The 18,132-nt window shown below is 37.2% G+C and overlaps 1 protein-coding gene across 1 annotated transcript; it reads left to right on the plus strand.

The window, feature by feature from the left end:
• The first annotated feature begins 8,548 nt into the window (after positions 1 to 8,548).
• On the plus strand, positions 8,549 to 16,519 carry LOC133798729 (coatomer subunit gamma). The gene is made up of 18 exons (XM_062237189.1): positions 8,549 to 8,741; positions 9,211 to 9,308; positions 9,407 to 9,457; positions 9,641 to 9,754; positions 9,851 to 10,051; positions 10,122 to 10,223; positions 11,336 to 11,443; positions 11,534 to 11,767; positions 12,022 to 12,272; positions 12,381 to 12,552; positions 12,664 to 12,819; positions 12,925 to 12,975; positions 13,250 to 13,390; positions 13,477 to 13,674; positions 13,771 to 13,902; positions 13,997 to 14,170; positions 14,701 to 14,940; positions 15,932 to 16,519. Exons 1-18 carry the CDS (start codon positions 8,696 to 8,698, stop codon positions 16,124 to 16,126), a joined length of 2,664 nt encoding a protein of 887 aa, XP_062093173.1. The 5' UTR covers positions 8,549 to 8,695; the 3' UTR covers positions 16,127 to 16,519.
• Positions 16,520 to 18,132: the final 1,613 nt, after the last annotated feature.

Consider the following 18,132-nt stretch of genomic DNA (forward strand, 5'->3'; position numbering starts at 1 on the left):
AAGGGGATTTACACCATGTCGTCCTATTATATGTGTAGACGACACTTTGTTGAAGTCAAGGTACGGTGGGCACATGTTGTGTGCTGTCATATTGGATGCGAATAACCACATTTATCCAATTGCGTTCGCGATTGTTGATAATGAGAATCATGCTTCTTGTAAGTATTTCATGATGAAATTGAAGGAAGCAATTGGATTTGTTGATAATCTGGCTTTGGTATCAGACAGGCATGCTAGCATTATTCATGCTCTTGAGTTGGTCTTCCCTGATGCCTACCTTGATGTTGTAATCGCTAAGTTCAAGACTGATCACTGTCACAAGGAGATGTGGAATGCGGCATATTCATTTCGAAAGTCAAAATTTCACAGGTTATTCAACAATATAAAGCAAATGGATCTTGCCATAGCTCAATATCTCGAGGGTATTGGCTTCGATAAGTGGACTCGTGCTTACTTTCCTGGGAATCGATATAATGTAATGACAAGCAACTACGCTGAAAGTTTCAACAATAAAATCAGAGACGCAAGAGCCTTCCCAGTCACTACTTTTGTGGAATTCATTCGTTTCATAATTTAGTCATGGTTTGCTGCGTGTCGTGAGGAGGTAGAGAAGTGCACATCCAAATTAGCAACAATATATGAGAAAGATGTCTTAAGCATTGCGAATGATGCAAGGTACATGAAAGTCCATCCTCTTGGACAGTTCGAATTTCATGTGGTAGACCCAGAAGGTGATGGTGAGGTGAATTTAATGACCAAATCATGCTCATGTGGCCAGTTTCAAATAATGGGTTACCCTTGTGTTCATGGTGTGGCTGTGGCCATCCTGCGCGGTGTCAATATTTACTCACTGTGATCACCATATTACACTACTGAGATGTGGAGGGAGTCTTACAAAGAAACAATTTACCCAACTGTCAACGAGGATGATTGGGAAGTTCCCGAGAACATAGAGAAAATGCAAGTTGGGGTTCCCATTGAAAAACAACTAGTTGGTCGACCGAAGAAGAATAAGGTGGGAAGAAGGAAGACAAATTGATATCCATCAAGTGGCGAAATCATTCGCAAAGAGCGCAAGTGTAGCATGTGTGGTGGTCTTGGCCACAACAGGGCTACATGCAAAGCTAGGCTATAAACTCTTTTTTCCCATTTAGACTTGTTGTATTAATAACCTAGCTTGTTCTCCCTTCTTTTTTATTTGATTTTTCTTAAAAGTTATGTTAAGCTCGACGAGCTCGATTTTAGCTTGACGTGAGCTTGATATGAGCTTGATGATATGTATGTTAGCTTCTAAACTGACTTCAAATCGTAGCTCGATAATGGTTCGATAGTATCTCGATATAACTCGATAGTAGTTCGATAATGGTTCGATATGACTCGATATTTGTTCAATAACAGCTATATAATGGATATGAAAATGATATTGCTCGATTGAAGCTCGATAATAGTTTGATATAGCTTGATATTAGTTCGATAATGTTCAATATAGCTTGATAATAACCTATGAAAGTTCTAAAAAAATGTGAACAAAAAACTGTACATGTAAAGACCCTGTATATATACAATCATCAAGGTAACCAATTTTGATACCACAAGTCTGTGGTCCACTTGTTCCTAAACACCTCTATATTTTCATCACAGATGGTTTCCAATGGAAGGTCGGCCATGAGATGCTCAATATGCTTGACAACATACACACCATAATCCCCCCTGTAAAAAAAATGTAAACATTAAGTGTACAATACTATAATTTAGTTAGAAACAAATATAATATGAAGATGATGTTTGCTACCTTCTCTTTGACTGAGTGAGCTCGTGTTTCTGTTTTGACGCCATGTGAACTGATGCAGCCTCTTTCCTGCTGCAGGAATCTTCAACATCAAGCTATCAGTGAACAGTTTACTCTGCATCAATAGAGAAGGAAGCAAAAAGCACCATGGATTCATAATTTCCTCCAGCTTTGCGTCACTAATCACCGAGTTGTCTGAATCATAAACAGTGAGAGTCCAACTAGAAATAGAAGCCTCAATGGCAAACCAATGTTGCTGTTCATAGTTCTGGCACCAATATACATCCTCAAATCCTCCCCAAGATGCCAGAAACTACTGCTCGATGCCAGTCAACATGGACATAACGTCAGAATCCCACGTGAACTTTGTTTTGGCGGAAATTTTCTTGTATTGATCATATCGGGCAGGTATCACTTGTGAGAAATAAATGTTCATCACAACTGCATTCTATCAATATGTATTGGGAAAATACTTGCGACGCATACGAAGCATGTGTTCTCCGCATCAATATGCTACAAAGAGAGTACGATATAAAAAGTTAGCAAAGACCATCATAAATGGCTAAAAAATGATGCATAAACGAATAAATTGAGTTCTCATCAAGCACTATCAAGCTTATATCGAACTCAACATCGAGCTCATCGAGTCTATATCGAGCCCCATCGAGCTCACATCGCGCTATTCTCAGACGGTAAACAACACCCCCATCGATCTACTATCGAGCTCCATCGAGCTAATCTCAAATAGTAAACAACAACCCTAGTTCAACACCCTTATCGATTTACTATCGAGCTACATCGAGCTCACATAGAGCTAGTCACAAACAGTAAACAACTGAACTTGTGTAGCCTATCGAGCTCCTATCGAGCTAATCTCAAACAATAAACAACAACCCTAGTTCAACACCCCTATCGATCTACTATCGAGCTCACATCGAGCTAATCTCAAATAGTAAACAACAGAACTAATGTAGCCTATCGAGCTCATATCGAGCTCTCATCGAGCTCTCATCGAGCTCATATCGAGCACTCATTGAGCTCTTATCGAGCTCTCATCGAGCTCATATCGAGCACTCATCAAGCTCATATCGATCCATGCAACCCCCCGTCGAGCTCCTATCGAGTCAATAAAAACAGAACTTGTAAAATTGAAAACAAAACATAATTTCTACCACTATTGTAACGACCCAAAATTACTAATAAGGCTTAAGAGCCTTGATTAGTGTGCCAGGAAGGCATAATCGGAGGTTAAGAGAATTAATGGTAAGAAAGCGTGAAATGGATATTGAATAAGTATGCGGGCCCTGTTTGGCTGGTAAGGGCGTAATGGTAATCTTGGCCCGTTAAGGCATAAATGTGAATGTGTGTGATAAATTGTTGAGACCACATTATTATGTGGGTAGATTGATAAATATATATGCGTGTATAGGTGTGTGCATTTGTAACTATCGGCACGAGGCGATCCTAAGGTAGCGGGAAAAGTCACAATGGAGCTTAATAGTCGGCTTTGGATAAGTCAGGGATATTATAGGTATCGGGTAGTTAATTAGACTATCGGGTTATGAAAATAAATATATGGAGATATATTTGAGGTCAGGGTGTCTAGGTGGGAATAATGGGAGATTTTACCATTTTGGTCTCGGGGACGATTCCGGCACCCCGAGCCTTGGCCTTAACCTAAATGATAAGGTTAGACTTACTAAGAATAGAAAACAGTAGAACCACAATAAATCGACCTTTTCTTTCTCAGCTCTCTTCTCTCTCTCAAGGGAAACACAAGGGAAATAAACAGAGAAAATCAAGTGGGATTTTGAGGGGATTGAGCTAAGGATTTCTGGGAATTGAAGAGGGGATTTTGAGGTTTAACTCAAGGGTTATCCAAGGAACTGAATCAACACTAAGGTAAGCAGTGAATTTCTCTCTTTTGGTTAGAAAATTCTGAGTTCTAGCTGTGTGTTGAGATAATTGTAACTTTGATATTTAAGGTTGAATTTGAGCTGAAAGCTTGGGAACTAGCTGGGGTTTGGCTTAGAGAAGGTGCTCAATGGAAGAGGTAAACTCTAATTCATGATTTAAAAGTTTAATTTAGGTTTTGACTGGTTGGTTTTGGGTGTTTGTATTCTTGGGTTTCAGAAATTGAAGATGGGATTTCTATAAGTTTTAAGCTTAGTTTTCTGTTGAATTAAGATGTTAAAGTTGTCTTAAAAGTTTTGGGAATGATTGATATGGAAATAGGGAGCTTTGGGGTGGTTTTGGGTAAGGTTTGGAGGTTGGAAATGGTGGAAATTCTGGGTTCGAAGGGAAGGGCCGCGGCGCCCAAAGCAAGGGCCGCGGCGCGTGTCCCCTTTATGTGTGGTGTTGGCTCTGTTTCGGAGAAGGGCCGCGGCTAAGCTTCAAGGGCCACAGCCCTTGGTTTCACACATGGGTTTTTGAGGGCTTTAAGCACGGGAAGGTAGCCTAGTGTGCTCGAGATTGGTTTCACCACCGTGCTTGGTGAGATTCGGTTTTCCGGGAGTTAGTTTTATAACCAGAAACCTATATCCGAGTATTAATGGAATTCATTATCTTGGTTGTGACTAGGTGATAAGCTAGAGCTCGGGAATGGATCGTGCTCGGGGGTCGTCCTTTCTAATTAAAGCATTTGACATTAAGGTAAGAAAAATGCACCTGTGTATGTGGATAGGATGGGACTAAGTGTTCCCTATATTTGAATGTATTGTTATGTGATTGTGAAACACCATGTGAATATGTTGGGACTAAGGGTTCCCTTATAATGGTATGAATGTCATAAGGTGGTATTATGCCACGGGGACATGTGGTAACAGCCTAAGGGTGCCGAAATCCACACTTGTGCACAGGGCGCGGCTTGGACACTGGTATCCAAGGACAGCTTATTATGCACTGAGCTCGGTTTAAGCGGGCCGGAGTCAGTGGGTTAAACAGAGGGTGCGGCCTAAGTCGTCGACCCTGAATATTATGTGATAAGAGTGTATTATGTGATTGATTGTATCTTGAATTTGAATGTATGTGCTGAATATCTGTTGTAGAATATTGTCTATGACTCAATGAATATCTGGAGTTGGATTATTGGCTATTGGCTAGTGTGTTGTCTTGAATGGACTTAATGGCTTGAAGGAACTGAGTAATGCTTTGTGGTTATTGGGTTATGCTCTGTGAACTGTTTAGCTGTTAATACTGTTATGATATTATATTATGTTTTCTTGCTGGGCTTCGGCTCACGGGTGCTACATGGTGTAGGTAAGGCAAGTTGGCCATGGGTTGGAGAGCTCTGGGGGCGAGGTGTACATTGTCAGCTGCTCGGCCACCATGGTCGAGGATTTGTACAGGAACGGGAACCTAAAACGTATATTTTGCCATTAGAGTGGCTTGGTCAATTATTTGTAATTAAGAATTTTGTATTTACGTTATTTAAACCATGATTTGGGATCCCATATAATAAATGTCTGTTTTCAATAAAGTTTAACCGTTTATAATCAAATTCTGTTTAACCTAATCCTTTGTGTCAATAGATACACAGTTCAAACTAAATGACTTGATTAGCAAGTCTTGCACTATTTCAAACACAAAGTGTAACGGTCTTGGTTATCCAGGGCGTTACAACTATCGAGTCATTAGGTATAAATGGCTTACCCCATCATCGAGCCACGATTTCCACGTTAGAAACCACGCAGGACCGTGATTCCCAGTCTTTACATCCCTCGGGTCTTGTTGGGGATGTCTCTAAGTAGCCACTTGGACACTGTCCTATGCTGTTTGTAATCTGGCTTCTTGAGAGGGTCCAACACCTGTGTAGCCTCCTCTTCTAGTGCAACTGCATCAATGCAAGGTCTTTTCCTCATGGGATCGGTGTAGTCCTCAAACCAATCTGGCTTGCGTCTTTGGCGTCTAGTCCTCTGTAACCGTACCCCAGCAACATTCTCAAGGTTGACAATAACGACTCTCGGAGTCATAGCATAAGGTGTCACAATGATGGTAGGAGGCGTGGTTGGATCATCAACATAGTCCAGAGGAATATCCAGTGACTCTGAGTCTGAATCTTCCTTGGAGCCCCTCAGTTTCTCCTTAATAAACGTCAAGATCTGACTGACTGCATCCAGGATCACTAACTAGTTCTTCAGTAGGGTCTCCTGTCGATCCTCGACTCTGTCCAACCACTCAATCAAGTCGGTGAGCTTAGGGGCTGGGGTTAGGGTTGAGGCTGAGGCTGGGGCTGGTGTTGGGGCTGAGGCTGGTGTTGGGGCTAAGGCTGAGGCTGGGGCAACATGAGGGGTGGGACTTGCAACCTCCTCCAAGATCACTGACTAGTTGTTCAGTAGGGTCTCCTGTCGACCCTTGACTCTGTCCAACCACTCAATCAAGTCGGCGAGCTCAGGGGCTGGGGCTGAGGCTGGTGTTGGGGCTGAGGCTAAGGCTGGGGCAACAGGAGGGGTGGGACCTGCAATCTCCTCCTCCGAGGCAGCATCATCAAATATATTGGCTGCCTAAGAAACTATCTTCGCGACTTTCTCAAAAGTCGCATCCTCCTCCTCATCAGCCTCCGAGGGATCTTGGCCAAGCTCAGGATAAAGGGGAAGATCTCCCTCTGTCAACGACAAATAATAGTATTTTTCTGCTGGTCGAGCCTTCAACATCGGAAGGATGAGCAACTGCAAACAACATAAAATATTTGGTTAACTCAAATAATCATAAAAGATAAGCATATAGATAAAAAATAATTGTTTAATGTCAATCAAATATAACTTACCTTCTTCTTCGATAACATCGGTGAGATGACGGACTTGGTGAAATCCTTGTTCCTCCGATGCGACCAACTAAGCATCCTCGAACCCATGTTTCCCGAGCTCACAACAAACTCCGTCGCAAGCTACTGGATAGCCTCATCTCAGTACTGTAAGGTCGGGGCCTAACCATACATACTGTACTTGGACTCTTGCCGCACCTTGGCATCCTTCTTGTTGTCATAGTTGGCATTTTGCTTCACCATGTCCTTCTTACAAGACTGCAATAGCCTCTTATAAGAGTACTTCCCCCATGGATAGCTGAAGAAGTACTCTACGTCCTCAACACTTTTCAAAATATATCGCCATATGTGCAACTTGCCCTCTATGGCATTCAGAACCCCCTCAACCAACAAACATAGACCAAGCTTGTACACATCTTCCACAACAGTACAAGTCTTGAAAGCATGATCCACTTGTGAGAGCTTTACTTTCTCAGCATCATTGAAATACTCATTTATCAACCAGTCGCTGAGGTTACGCTCTTCCAACTCTTCTGGTGATGGGAAGGTACTGAAATTCAACCCCGTCACCAGGGCAAACTCTCCCATGCCAAATTTACAAGACTTCGACCCCAAGAAGAAATGCACCTCATCTTTGTTGTTGCTGGAAATTTTCCTCAACAATAGTTGATGTACCAAGACTCCGGAGAAATTAAACTCCGAAGCCAAAAAGAACTGCTTGAAAGGGGATTCCTTAGCCCTTTCAAGCAGCCCGAGCTCCACAAACCTAGTCTTAATGTGATTTAAAGTGCTACTACCCTGATATGTCACTCGACTAGGAAAGTGATCACTAAACGAAACTAGCAACTTAGGCATCTGCAACAACACATGGAAAAAAATTGGTAAGAAAACAAATTGTCAAACAGAATACGGAAAAAATTAAAAAAAAAATCATCAAAAACCGAAATAAACACTGCCATCGAGCTTATATCGAGCTGTTATCGAGCCTTATCAATCTATTCATCGAGCCTCTATCGAACTTCCATCGAGCCACTATTAAACCCAATCTTTAGTATACCATCGATCTTATATCGAGCTAATGTCGAGCTTCCATCGAGCCTAACTATATCAAGCCTACTATCGAACCATTCAACTACCCTATCGAGCTCATATCGAGCAAGTATCTAACCATTCAACCTAGCCTATCGAGCTCATATCGAGCAAGTATCGAACCATTCAACCTACACTATCGAGCTCCTATTGAACTATGATTGAGCCTATCGAGCTTGTTTTATCTATTGCCAAAGAACACTCGAGCCATTATCGAACCTGCATTGAACCTATATCGAACCTATCGAGCTACTGGTGCAAACCCAGAAAAAAAATCCCCAAAAAATGATGAATACAATCCACAGATCACAGATTCAACAATATGCTCTATCAAAACTTGAAATGGGTTCGAGATTTTACCTTTGATTGTCAAACTTTAGAGGAAATGGGTCGACGTGGGTCTCATAATTGTCGTGGGTCTTGGTTTCAACAGAGAGATGCGGGATGGGAGACGTGGGGGCTCGATGGAGGTGGGCTCAACAGAAATGGGGGCTCGACGGAGGTAGGCTCGACGGAGGTGGTCTCTGGGTATTTTGTAAGAGTGAGAGAGAGAGAGAAACCGAGAGAGTATAGAGAGAAGTGAGATATTGAGTTTTTTGGGTGTGAAAAAATGAGAGGAATATTCTGGGAAATAGGGGAATGTTTAGCATCAATTTAAAATTGTAATTTATGTTATAATTATTATGTAATTGTCCTATTAGTATGTATAAAATGTAAAATTTCCCTTTGAAAAAAGGTTATATTATTTGACTGGCATACTTGTTTTGAAAATATATAATTCAATTTGATATCTGACGTGGAACGATTCGGTTGGTGAGATCAGAGAAGCAATAATTTCACGAGCGCAGAGGATGATGCCATTTTCTCACCATCCAAGGCGAGGCCTCTTTAGCCCGTTTGTTAGACAGAAGTTTGGTCCTATGTTCTAAAAATTCATCTTCTAAACTCCACTTCTTTCTTCTCTACTCAGCAAGACCAGAGTGAGAGAGAGAGAGCGAGAGAATATCACAACCCCCAGCGTCAAGTCCGGACAGGTCCCCCTCGAGATCTCGAAGATGGCTCAGCCTCTGGTGAAGAAGGACGACGATCGTGACGACGAAGGTACGCTTCACCATCTCCATATCCATGTCCGGTGTCTCTCCAAATTCGATATGATTTATCATATTAATTCGCTTCATTTTTTCACTTCTGATCGTAAAAGCTTCTAAATCAGCCAATTGTTTCTCAGATCTCTTGTTTTTTGGATTTTACATTTTAAATCGTATCTTAGATTTGAGTGAATTGGGGTTTGTCTGTGATTGATCTGCTTCAGTTTTCGGTTGATCTGAATTATTTTTATAGTTAGGTTAAACTTAATTCCACTCGGGAATTGTAATGTAGATTTGTTTGGATTTAGGTATATCTTGGTTCAGTTTTGGATTCAATGTGCTAGGCTTAGGAGTATAGATCTTGTTGCTTCCTTGATTTGGTTGAAGACCCATTTGATGTTAATGCTTGAATTGTAATTTAGATATGTATAATGAGCATAATTTTGATGCAATACAATGTATTTTGTCCATTGTTTTCACAGCGGATTACTCTCCGTTTTTGGGGATCGAAAAGGGTGCTGTTCTTCAGGAAGCTAGAGTTTTCAATGATCCTCAGCTTGATGCCAGAAGATGCTCCCAGGTTATTAATATGCCCTCAAGTGACCACTTGCTTGCAACTTTGTCTAGATCCTTTTGTGTTGTCCAGGACTTATTTGGATTTGTTTTGTATTGATATAGGTTATTACCAAGCTTTTGTACCTACTGAACCAGGGAGAAACCTTTACGAAGGTAAGGTTTCTTACATACTTTGTGTTTCATCGATTTCATTTTGTTGAGATGTAGACATCTTCATTATGCTAATTACTGTACAAGATTGTTCTGATTTTTTTTAAAGACGTTTAGATAGAAAATTACAGATTTGTTATTGTGTACCGTGTCATCTCTTGACATTTTTTTCTGTTAAATTAATAGGTTGAAGCTACAGAGGTTTTCTTTGCTGTGACAAAGCTTTTCCAGTCAAGAGATATAGGCTTAAGGAGAATGGTTTATCTAATGATAAAAGAGCTCTCTCCCTCTGCAGATGAGGTGACACCATTTGGACATGGTTCTGTTGTTTTCTATTTCTAATATGAATGTGCAAAAATCAGTGCTGACTTTTATTATGTTGCATTCATTGTGAAGGTGATTATTGTGACAAGCTCCCTTATGAAGGACATGAATAGTAAAACCGATATGTATCGGGCGAATGCCATTCGTGTGCTTTGTCGGATTACAGATGGAACACTTCTTACACAGATCGAGCGATATTTAAAACAAGCCATTGTTGATAAGAATCCAGTGGTTGCAAGTGCTGCTTTAGTTAGTGGCATCCATTTACTACAGGTATCTTTGCTCAATTCCTTGATTTTCATATTACTTGATTTCCTCCTCTGATATATGCTGTTTTTGATAGACAAACCCAGAGATTGTGAAAAGGTGGAGTAATGAGGTTCAGGAGGCTGTTCAATCTAGAGCAGCTCTGGTGCAGTTCCATGCACTTGCTTTGCTCCACCAGGTATGCTGGCCCCTTGTTATGACAAGATTTAGGCTCTTATTAGGAACATTTAGATTACTTTTTTCTTTTCACTGAAATTCAGTTCTTATTATGATTTGACCATGGGTCCATGTGAACTTTTGTTCCTTTTTTTTTTCTCTTTTCATTTTCTAGAATTTTTGTGAGACTTTTTTAATAATTGTTCCAAGGGATGAAAAGAAGTTAAGGTCGTGTTGAACATTGCAGTAATTTCTTTTCCTTGGCTTGATTAAGATTACATTTATTATGGGAGTTTTGTAGCTTGTGATTTTATTTTCACTAAGGTGATGTTTGGTTGGGGGCAATGGAATATAAACATAAATATATATAAGATTCCTGACTGCATAATTTATGTAGATCATTAGTATTATAGGTCTACTTTATATTTCCAAATTTGTCATCAAGAAGCCACAAAAATTGTGTTATTATTATTGCTATAATATTAAAGAATTTCATTTGCAGCACAGATTGTTCTAAACCATTTTATTTGTCTCAAGAAGCTATTTTGTACTAAACCACTCAATTCATCACAACAAGAAGTTATTTGTTATTCTAATGTGCAAATTGTATGTTGCTCATAGAATACCTTATCAAATGAACCTCTGCTATGAAAAGCATAGGGTTAGCCTTGTTGGGGTTCCTTAACTAAATTTGGGTTTGCTTTTACTGAGTGTTTCACGTTGAAATCTATCTCAATTATGGATGTCTAACAAAATACTTATCTACATTGCCATAGTGTACAGTAGATTGTATTATGTGCTGTCTTCTATCTGGTTACATATAAGGGGGTGTTTGGTATGGGGTAAAGTAAATGTGGGAATGAGAATCTAAATCCCTTCCTATGTTTGGTTCAAATTTTAAGGGCGTAAAATTAATAATTTGTGTGGGCCCTACATGTATTTTAAGGGTAAAGTGAACCCTTTTGTATACAAGAGTTTCATATTACATCCATCCTAAGCCCATCTACACTTTTCAAGGCAACTCAACTACTCAAAACAAACACCCCCTAAGGGTAATCGCATGCCAGTAAAGTCATTCTTCAGCATTGTGTATAGAGAGTCGAAGGATTTATAGAACATTTATTGAAATTGCAGATCCGGCAGAATGATCGATTGGCAGTGAGCAAGCTGGTTACTAGCTTAACAAGAGGAACTGTTCGCTCTCCATTAGCCCAATGCCTGTTGATTCGCTACACTAGCCAGGTGCATATTCTAATAGAGATAGCATTGTTTTACATTCAAGGCTATATTAATGTTGAACTTGTTATTAAGCATATATTAAAATCTACCCAGGTCATCCGAGAATCAGGTAACATCAGCCAAACAGGGGACCGACCATTTTATGATTATCTTGAGAGTTGTCTGCGCCATAAAGCAGAGATGGTGATTTTTGAGGCTGCCAAAGCAATCACAGAGCTCAGTGGTGTGACCAACAGAGAATTGACTCCAGCCATCACTGTTCTTCAGCTCTTTTTAAGCTCGTCAAAGCCAGTGTTAAGATTTGCTGCTGTGCGCACTTTGAACAAGGTTCTCTCGCCCTACTGTCCTACTCACCTAACTTAGTGATAAATTGTGATAACCCTTTTAAGGTGGTTATATTTGGTTTTTTGTGCTCTATTTAGCTGGAGAAATTAAAGCATCATGTCCAGCAGATACTATTTCATCGAATCATTTCTACATTATTTAGACTGGAAAAATATTTTCTACAGTTATAGTTCTTGAAAATTGTTGTTTCCAAATATATATATATATATATATGACTAATGGTGATTTGTTTGCAGGTGGCAATGACACATCCGATGGCTGTCACAAACTGCAACATTGATATGGAAAGTTTAATATCTGATCCCAACAGAAGCATCGCGACTCTTGCCATCACCACACTTCTGAAGACAGGGAATGAATCAAGTGTGGATCGCTTGATGAAGCAGATAACTAATTTCATGTCTGATATTGCTGATGAGTTCAAGATTGTTGTGGTGGAAGCAATAAGATCATTGTGTTTGAAGTTTCCATTGAAGTACAGATCTTTGTGAGTGACTTGTCACAGTTTCTATGTTTACACAATTCATATTTTGTTGGCTAGTTTTAATTTTTCCACATTACAAGGCCTAATTTTCCTTGTTTTTGTTTTCAACAGGATGAACTTCCTAAGTAACATTCTTAGAGAAGAAGGTGGATTTGAGTACAAAAAGGCAATTGTTGACTCAATTGTGATCCTCATAAGAGATATTCCTGATGCAAAAGAAAGTGGGTTGCTTCATCTCTGTGAGTTCATTGAAGATTGTGAATTTACCTATCTATCCACACAGGTAAGATTTTAATTGATTATAAATTTGCTGAACAATATCTTTACTTTTAGTTTTTCTTAAATGACCCTATAACTTCTATTGCACTGCTGGAATGAAATTTTGATATTGTAGATACTTCACTTTTTGGGGATTGAAGGGCCAAAAACCTCAGATCCCAGCAAGTATATAAGGTATATTTATAATCGAGTACATCTTGAGAATGCCACTGTCAGGGCCAGTGCTGTGAGCACATTGGCAAAGTTTGGTGCTCTTGTTGATTCCTTGAAGGTATAGCTTTCTTTTATTTTCTTTTCTTTTGCTGAATGACTTGTCTTGTTTATCCATTTTGGTTACTGATATAATTTGAAATGATAATTCTTTTCTCTGCTTCAGCCTCGAATTTTTATTCTGCTGAGGCGATGTCTGTTTGACAGTGATGATGAGGTTAGTTACTTTTGATGTATTGAATTCCAAAACATTGATATGTTTTGCTTTAAAGTATAACATGTATGCCTATACCTTTTTGAATGCATGTAGGCCCGCATGTGTTTCTATTTGTTTGCCTTTCCTGATATATATATATATATAATACTTGTTTTTATATAATAATGTATTTATTTGTTTCAGTTTTCTTTATGGTTTTAATCTAAAATTTGCATTTGTCTTTAAGCACTCAGTTCATTAGATAAGTTATGGTTACAATTGATCTACTTTGTAGGTTCGTGACAGGGCTACTCTCTATCTGAATACTCTTGAGGGAGATGGCTCCATTGTTGAAACTGACGAAGAAGTAAAGGACTTCCTCTTTGGATCTTTGGAAGTTCCACTTGCCAATCTAGAGACAAGTTTGAAAAATTATGTGAGTTATCCCATTCCCCTTTAATATAATTTTTGTTTTCAAGGTTACTATCTCATTGTTGTTTTACTTTTTTAATGTTGTTACAGGAGCCTTCAGAAGAACCTTTTGACATTAATTCTGTACCCAAGGAGATTAAGTCTCAGCCGCTTGCAGAGAAGAAAGCTCCTGGTAAAAAACAAACTGGGTTGGGAGCTCCTCCAAGTGGCCCTCCATCCACTGTGGATGCTTATGACAAGTTGCTTTCCTCTATTCCAGAGTTCTCAAGCTTTGGAAATCTTTTCAAGGTCCTGTGATGACTTAAAATTTTCCCTTATGCTTCACAAACACTTGCAATTTACTTGTTACTGATGCATTCTTGATTGTGTTATTGTTGTTATCAGTCCTCGCCACCTGTGGAGTTGACGGAAGCAGAAACCGAATATGCAGTTAATGTTGTTAAGCATATTTTTGATGGCCATGTTGTGTTCCAGTATAACTGCACCAATACAATCCCAGAGCAATTACTGGAAAATGTAATTACTAAATTAAAAAAGGAAGCATCCTTGTTCTTTTTGTGACTATGGTTACGTATTTAGATTCTTAATGTATCTTCCAACCTGTTGACAGGTCACTGTTCTAGTGGATGCTTCAGAAGCTGAGGATTTCAATGAAGTAGCATCAAAGCCTCTCAGAGCTCTTCCTTATGATACACCTGGACAGACTTTTGTGGCATTTGAAAAGCCTGAAGGAGTCTCTGCAGTTGGAAAGTTTTCAAACATGTTGAGATTTATTGTTAAAGAGGTATCTAGTTTGTTCCCTTCATCTTTGGCAATGCCTTGCATCTCTGTGTGTTCTCTTGTCATTTGATCTGGTTAAAACCATATGTAGGACAAGTGGTTATATAGATTGTGGAGAAGTATATATGACTTGAGCTGTGTGCCAATACATGGTTAGGTTTGAAAGTCTGTTGTCATTTTGGATATATCTCAAAGAATTTATATATATATATATATGTATATATGCATGTATAACTTTGATGTAGCAACTACAAAGTCTTAAACAGTGGCCATAAGGGAGGGCTGAAATCATATGTATAGCCTAATAGGCCTTTGACCATATATTCTGATTTTAACATGTGACTAGCGTGAATGATTTACAGCCTATTACATCCTATGGCCACTGTTTACTAGAAAATCAACCACAAAGATTAGGGATTTTTAAAATGTGGTGGAATGAATTCTGAAGGAGGCTATACTATGTGTATAATGTGTGCATAAAACAACATTAAAATTGTGTGTTTTTCATTCATAATAGTTTTCTGGATTTTCCAGGTTGATCCAAGCACGGGGGAGGCAGATGAAGATGGTGTAGAGGATGAGTACCAGCTGGAGGACCTTGAGGTTGTTGCAGCAGATTACATGTTGAAAGTATTAGTCTCCAATTTCAGGAATGCATGGGAAAGTATGGACCCTGACAGCGAGCAGGTGGATGAATATGGTCTTGGCCCAAGAGAGAACCTAACTGAAGCTGTGAATGCAGTCATCAGCCTTCTGGGAATGCAGCCTTGTGAGGTAAGTTTTTTGTAGTTTGTGTCGTTTTTTTTTGCTATGTTAATTTTGAGTACACTAGTAATATCCTCTCAAAATACAAAAGTTTTTACAAGTATCAGACTGCTTTAGGGTGGTTAGTCACATCCAGTAATTTGCATTCTATATGCGATAATTAAAAAAATGACATGAAGAAAATGTTTTAGCTTTTGAAATATGTAAATAATTGAGACATTCCACTTCTGCATGAAATTATTATTTTCTGAGTGTTTGGTAGGAGGGTCAACTGAAAGTAAGGGTTTGAGACATTATGGGATGGATGTGTTTGGAAAAAAGGATATAGAAGAGATGAGATTAGTGGATGAATTTACATTTGCTCTTTGAGCGAATATTTAATCTTTAAAAATATCACGTTAAGTGTGCTTAAAGTTGCATAAATTAACAACTAATGATAGAATGGTGTACAAGGAAAACTCTTTCTTTCGGCTTCTCTTTACTACCAATAGGGGGGATTTGTTATTTTTGTATTTTTTATTTTTATATATGCTGAACACAATAAGGGAAATGTGCCTTCTTTCTCTCCCTTTATCTTCCTTATTTTTCCTTGGGTTAATGTACCTCCCATCTCAATTCTTCTACGAAACGTAGTTTTGGTATTCAGATTAGTTATTATTATTTATGATAGTATTATAAAAGGTTTTGAGAATGTTCTGCGGCAAAAATTGTTGATATTAGAAGGCACCAATGAATGAATCAACAAAAAATGGCCTCTGTATAAAATAACGCCAATTTATTTGTGCAATGCCAGTCAAATAGTCTACCAAGAAGAAAAGTGGGTCATTTTATTGACACATTGAATATTACACTTATAATGATCCCCATATGTATCTCTGTCTATTTATATATGCCTCCTATACTGCCCTAAGACTGAAAATAAGAGCCTTACCATTTCTAGCTTGCTTTGAAGAAGCTGTTAATTTCTTTGTTCATCTTATTTTTTATTACTTTGTTTCAGGGCTCGGAAGTTGTTCCCAACAACTCGAGGTCGCACACATGTCTACTATCTGGTGTTTACATGGGCAATGTGAAGGTGTTGGTTCGCTTGTCTTTCGGGATTGATAGTTCAAAGGAAGTTGCAATGAAATTGGCCGTCCGATCTGACGACATCAGCATCAGTAGTGCAATTCATGACATTGTGGCCAGCGGTTAGTTGGCCTCAAAGGGGGAAATGCTTTGTGTTTAATCTAAGGCCTTTTCATATTCTTCATGAGATATAGGTAGCGGGTGGTCTTCCAAGAAAGGACCTTGCCATTCTGTAGAGAAAGATGCACTTAAGACAACATTAAAATTTTAAAGGCTTTGCAAGAGATTAATTTGTCCTTCTATGCACGATGTTTCTTAAGGTCTTACCCTTGCCATTATTCCTTTTTGCTTCCTCATTTTGTTATTTAGTTTTTCAGTTTGGTTCTGTCAATTAAAGTTCACATTTGTTGACATTGAAATTTTGAGGCACCGTCTTCATTACACACTAGTCAATTGTATTGTTTGCAAACTCTGGTTATTGAACCTGGACTGGATTATATATACAGTGTATTGCTCGGTATATTGTGTTTTGGACATTGAGAATAACGTTAAAATGGAATTTAATTTTTGGGATCTTATTAAAGATATAATATTTTAAAAGTTAATATATAAAAATATTGTATTCTAAAAGTTAATGTATAAAACTGACCTATTGTTAACTTTTACTAAAATAATTTTCGAAGAGCCATATTATATATGGTTTTTTTACCACTTAACTTTTGGATTTCCCCATAAACTTATACTGTATATTTATACAATTCTCATATATGTATATATATTTATATAGTACTGAGTCTCATATATATATATATATATTTTCTTAAGGAACTGACTGGTGTATAATATAGTTACATATGTGACATTTTACAAATTAAATTTTTTGAATAATTTAGAATGTCGAAATCAAGATTCAAACAGTTTATTGCATGTTTGTTTGTTTCAATATTTATAGGTCTGTGCAATAAGCTATTTAAATTCTGATTTCGGTATCTTAAATTATTTGAAATTTCTTGAAAATTTGTGAGAGGTCTTCTGTAACTGTATTATACAATATCATATAAAAAAAATATAGTAACAAATTTGGACCGAAAATATTAAAAATAGTGATTAAAAATCACCACCCAAAAAATTTCATATATATATATATAGAGGTTAGTGATTATATCAATTTATAAGCATTGATGATTACATTTTTTTATTCCTTGGATCATTATTAAATTTATTAATTTAATAATTGGCTGGAAAAAATATTAGTATTTATTTAAAATATATTATTTCCTTAATAGGAATGTTAATTATCTTATAGAAAAAATAAATTTTATTATAATCATTAATTGGTTTCTAAAAATTAAATGTTTTTAACTCAAGTATCAAATAGTTTTTTTTTTCAGTTACAATTCATAATTGTTTTTATTATTTTTATACTTTAGTTCTTTAACATAACAATTTTAACATATATATCCTTAATAAATTATTTATATGTTATTATTTATTTAAATTTTGATATTTAAAAATACAATAATTAATAACCTATGCAGCAAAAAAATTATTATTTTTTCAAAGTAAAATAGTATCTTTGTATATAGATTTCATAGTTGGTGATAAAATTGCAAGTTATTATATAAAAATTGATCAAATGAGTTAAATTGTTATACATAATTGAATATAGCACCATTAACGATTACTATAGACTAATGCGTTTGTTTTGTGTAATAATATATCCAGAAATTGCCGCAAACAATAAGAGATTTTTGAATTCTTAATAAAAAGAAAATTATAGAGCATATGCACGAACATAATTTTTTTTAAAAAAATTGTTTAATATTGAAATTAGAATTAAAGTGTTTGAAATAAAATAATTTAGAGATTTTACTTATTAAAACATCAATAAATTAATTATGTATTTTTGATGTTATAATGACATAATGATTATTAACAAATAACTAATTTAATTTTATATATAAAAATTCATTTTTAATTCTAAAATTAAAATTTAAAAATGGAAATTTATATATTGATGATCTATTAAAATCTTCTATAAAAGGTCACTAAAAATATAGCTACCATGGTAATGTAACTATTGAAAACCCTTCTCTCTCTCTATATATATTTTATAAAACTTTTCTAAAAATT

Source organism: Humulus lupulus, chromosome 1 (genome assembly GCF_963169125.1).
Source record: "Humulus lupulus chromosome 1, drHumLupu1.1, whole genome shotgun sequence".
In the NCBI taxonomy this organism is placed as follows: Eukaryota; Viridiplantae; Streptophyta; class Magnoliopsida; order Rosales; family Cannabaceae; genus Humulus; species Humulus lupulus.

Excerpts from the sequence above, each read along its gene's own strand:
- LOC133798729 (XM_062237189.1), top strand. The coding sequence starts at position 8,696 with ATGGCTCAGCCTCTGGTGAAGAAGGACGACGATCGTGACGACGAAG. Across the intron at positions 10,224-11,335 it reads CACTTGCTTTGCTCCACCAG|ATCCGGCAGAATGATCGATT; the intron begins GTATGCTGGCCC and ends TTGAAATTGCAG. Across the intron at positions 13,903-13,996 it reads CAGAGCAATTACTGGAAAAT|GTCACTGTTCTAGTGGATGC; the intron begins GTAATTACTAAA and ends ACCTGTTGACAG.